Raw genomic sequence first — 4835 nt, 5'->3', positions numbered from 1 at the left:
GAAATCTTGCCGTTTGTAATGATATGGATGGAACTAGAGAGTGTTATGTTAAATGAAGTAAGTCATTCAGAGAAAGACAAATTCTATATGATTTCATTCATATGTGGAATTGAAGAAACAAAACAGATGAACATAGGGGAAGGGGAGGAAAAATAAAATAATATAAAAACAGAGTGGGAGGCAAACCAGAAAAGAGTCTTAACTATAGAGAACAAACAGGGTTATTGGAGGCAAGGTATGTGGGGGAATGGGCTAAATGGATGATGGGTTTTAAGGAAGGCGTTTGTGATGAGCACTGGGTGTTACGTGGAAGTGATTAACTGGATTCTATTACTGAAAACAATACTTATACTGCATGTTAACTAACTTGAATTTAAATAAAATCTTGGAAGAATAAAAAAATTGGGAAGTAGTGCAGATTATATCTAGTACATTTAATATATAGAAAATAAAAAGAAAATTCAATAAAAATAAAACACCAATTCTTAAAAACTTTGGATACTGTTTCTTTTTAACGTTTATTTATTTTTGAGACAGAGAGAGACAGAGCATGAACAGGGGGAGGGGCAGAGAGAGAGGGAGACACAGAATCTGAAACAGGCTCCAGGCTTTGAGCTGTCAGCACAAAGCCCGACGTGGGGGTCGAACTCACGGGCCGTGAGATCATGACCTGAGCCGAAGTTGGACGCTTAACCGACCAAGCCACCCAGGCTCCCTGGATACTCTTTCTTAATTAAGGCATGCTCATCTTTAGGCATCCCTTTCATCTCAGCCTCCTTAGGTTCATCAAAATGATGCTAATGCTAAGGCACACTCATAGAGTCCTATAGGTTTTGACTCTTGCTAACTTGGTTCATGATTCCCACTCTTCTGAGTCGTCCCTTAGGAGGAGACTGGATATTCACTCTGTTAGGGATACCTTTGGTAATAGTTTTCATTTTAATTTCCTGACTGGAAAGAGAGATAGAGTGAGAAATATTAACCCTACAACTGGAAACCCCACAACTGGAACTCCTAACCCTAAAGGAGACAGTTTCAGAATTGTCAGAGCAATAAGGATGAGAAAGAAAATTGTCTCAAACTTGAGAAAAGATGCCCTTTATTGCAAGAATGGAACTTTATTGAAAGATGTAATTACTAGCCTCTTCTGGAAAGAGTGTGGTATTTCTGATAATTTGGACAACTTTTTGAAAGACTTTGATTAATGTAAGAGCTTCACATATACAGCTAAACTTTACCAGAAGCCCAGGATCATCAGTCTTGTGACATCCTAGTAATTTTTATTCAGCTATTCCCTTCTTGTACCCAGACTAACAATGTTATCCAGTGACATCTTTTTCCTATAAAAATTTATCTACCAAGGGGTTACATTTATATCTTTAAAAATCATATTAGAAATTAAAACAGAACTTAAAAAACTATATATTAATTTGCTTTAAGATAATTATAATAAGTACATTTCTTCTTAGCACAAATAATGTATTTTTATTTTAAATAACTATATTCTCAAAATAATGTGCAGAGTTGAATTATCTTACATTTTTGCAACATTTTAAACTGTCAAGCTAAAAAATCTATTAACTAGAAATAAATATGTGAACAATATTTTTGGGAAGAGTTTCCCCTCATTGGCAAGTTTGAAATATAACTTTGGTACCTCTTTACAATGAATTCATTTGAAGCATTGCTTTAATAAGGAGAGGATTAGAGAAGCTTTCTCTATGTTTTCCTGGGGAGAAATTTCATGCATATTGTTCAGATTTTCCTTTGAGTTTGAGGTTTTTACATTCATTAAATACTCATAATCTTTCTGGCCACATCCTTGAAGGCTTGTTTTACTTGTTTGTTCCTTAAGGTGTAAATGAATGGGTTCAATAAAGGGGCAACTGAGTTATTGAGCACAGCTACCCCCTTATTGAAGGCAACTCCTTCTTTAGCTGAGGGTTTTATGTACATGAAGATGCAGCTGCCATAAGAGAGGGAGATGACAATCATGTGGGAAAAACACGTGGAAAAAGCCTTTTTCCTTTGCTGAGCTGAGGGGATCTTGAGAATGGTCCAGATGATGTTTGTGTAGGAGAGAATCACCAGCACCAGAGTGACCACCAAGGTCACAACTGCTAAGATAAAGTCAACCAGCTCCAGGAATCTTGTGTCTGAGCAAGATATTTCTAGGAGGGGTCCATAGTCACAGTAATAATGATTCAGCATGTTGGAGGCACAGAAATCCAGCTGACTGGTCAGGATGATTGGGGATATGATGATTAGGAATCCAGCCAACCAAGAGCAGAGGACCAGCTGGATGCAGACTGTGCTGCTCATAATGGTCATGTAATGCAGGGGTTTGCATATGGCCACATAGCGGTCAAAGGACATGGCAGCCAGAAGGTAAAACTCTGTGGCTCCGAAGAAGATGGCAAAGAAGTACTGAGTGAAGCAGCCAGCAAAGCTGATGCTCTTGTTTCCAGTTGTGATGCTGAACAGCAGCCTGGGAGTAAAAGTGGTTGTAAAGGAAATTTCTAAGAAGGAGAAATTCCGGAGGAAGAAATACATGGGAGTCTGGAGGTGGGAATCCAATAGAGTAAGGGTGATGATTGTCAGGTTTCCAATGATGCTGAATATGTAGGTGAGGAAGAGAAATATAAAGATTACAAGTTGGATCTCCGGGATGTCTGATAGTCCCAGCAGAATGAATTCTGTCAGAAAGGTTTGGTTTTTCATTGCTAACCTTTGCTGCCTATAAAGGTACAGAGGAATAAATCAGTGATGAGAATTGAAGAGGAGCTCAGGAACATTTAGGAGAAGCTAAGTCTTTTCTGTTGAGTCGGTTCAAATATCTATTTTTTGTCAATTTGATTCAAATGAGAGATTTTCTATTGGACAGAGAGGCTGGATCTTCACAGGAATTATTATTTTAAATTTTCATGCAGGAAAATTTTCTCCTTGGTTCCATTTTAGGCTCTTCATGCACTTTCCTAGCCTACCTTCTAAACCAACTCCCAAGTTATCATTCTCTCCATTTTTTATTTTTATTTTCACTTTGAACATTGAGTCTACTTTTGATCTTTCACTACATCTGGTAACTTGGCAGTGATGTCTCATTTCCATCACTCTCTTGGTCTCAGTGTGAGAAGAAAAGCTGTGTTAGTTCACAGTTGAGGAGGCTTTAGGAGGGAATCAGCACTACCATTATAATTGCAGTAACCAAAGATGCCCTCAACTTCCCTTCAATTTTTTGAATTTGTGGACTGTTGTAACTAACATCATCGGTCCGTAAATCTTTGTTGCCAGTGTCAGCTTTCTTTCGGTCTCAGGACTCCTGTCTTAGATGGTTTTAGCAGTGGACCAGGTGCTATATATCCAAGAAGATACCTGATATCATTTTCTTTCATATCTATTGGTACTAATAACCATGTAATTTTACTCTGGCTAGACAAAGAGAACTGAAATCAAAAGTTGCAAACCTCATTTAAGAGTTTGGTGCTGGCACAAAAACAGAGACATATGTCAATGGAACAGAATAGGAAACCCAGAAATGGACCCACAACTATATGGTCAACTAATCTTTAACAAAGCAGGATAGAATATCCAATGGAAAAAAGACAGTTTATTCAACAAGGCTGTTGGGAGAATTGGACAGCAACATGCAGAAGTTGCTTGCGACTAGTTATATCATACTTCAAGAGGTTGAGTATTTTTTAGTTTATTTGAGTAGTTTAGTTGAGTATTTTAGTTTATAGGTGAAGAACATTGTTCTGAATAGTTACATAGCTATTATGATAAAATTTAACTTAAATTTAAAATTCAGACTAAATTTTATTTAACCTTCTCTATAGTTCTCAAATTCTCAGAGCCTTTTTCAGCAGGTAACATACTTACAGTTTATTAATAAGTAAAATTTCCTCTGGCATGATCCTCCACATCTACCTTTCTTTTATCAAGACATTTCTGTCCCTGTACTCATCTTCTCATACCTCTTTTCAAAAGAGTAGATGACTCTTCTTGTGTCAGAGGCCAGTCTCTTTCTAACTCTTGAAAATACAAACAAGTGGGGCGCCTGGGTGGCGCAGTTGGTTAAGCGTCCGACTTCAGCCAGGTCACGATCTCGCGGTCCGGGAGTTCGAGCCCCGCGTCGGGCTCTGGGCTGATGGCTCGGAGCCTGGAGCCTGTTTCCGATTCTGTGTCTCCCTCTCTCTCTGCCCCTCGCCCGTTCATGCTCTGTCTCTCTCTGTCCCAAAAATAAATAAAGGTTGAAAAAAAAATTAAAAAAAAAAAAAGAAAATACAAACAAGTAACAAACATATTTATTTTACCATCTTCTCCATTAAAAAGCATTTTATGTACATTTACTTGGTTATAACTATGATAATAACTGCCATCACTTGAGTTGCCAATCCTTGTCATTATTTTATTTGATTCCCATAATAACTCTTTGAGATAGACTATCTCCATTTTGCAGATGAGGAAAGGGAGCTTTGGAGCAGTTGATAAATTGTTCCAAATCCCACTAGTGTCTTGTGGGGCCAGAATTATGTCCCGGTACTGCCTGATCCTTAGTCTGCACACTCAACTACCAGGTTGTGCTGCTTTCCCATCCTCATTCAGGAACAGAATGATTTGAACTATTATCTGAATCTTACAGATGAGATAATGTGCATTAATGATATTGTGAGGATAATAGTGGTGATGATGATAAACTGAGGCTGGTAAAATTTTAGTGGTTTGGCCAAGCACACATAGCTGCAAATTCTTCTATTTTATAATACACATGCACCAGACATGCTTCTTTGTTTTTTAACATATTTATTAAGCAGAGATTTCATATTCTTAAAAAA

General features: G+C 37.7%; 1 protein-coding gene across 1 annotated transcript; it reads right to left on the bottom strand.

Moving 5' to 3' along the window:
• Positions 1–1791: 1791 nt before the first annotated feature.
• Positions 1792–2721, bottom strand: LOC125170233 (olfactory receptor 6C4-like). The gene has a single exon (XM_047866639.1). It carries the CDS (start codon positions 2719–2721, stop codon positions 1792–1794), a length of 930 nt encoding a protein of 309 aa, XP_047722595.1.
• Positions 2722–4835: the final 2114 nt, after the last annotated feature.

Source organism: Prionailurus viverrinus, chromosome B4, assembly GCF_022837055.1.
Source record: "Prionailurus viverrinus isolate Anna chromosome B4, UM_Priviv_1.0, whole genome shotgun sequence".
NCBI classification, from domain to species: Eukaryota; Metazoa; Chordata; class Mammalia; order Carnivora; family Felidae; genus Prionailurus; species Prionailurus viverrinus.
This window is presented reverse-complemented; position numbering and strand designations above follow the sequence as displayed.

Coding starts and splice junctions, on each gene's coding strand:
- LOC125170233 (XM_047866639.1), bottom strand. CDS start 2,721: ATGAAAAACCAAACCTTTCTGACAGAATTCATTCTGCTGGGACTATCA.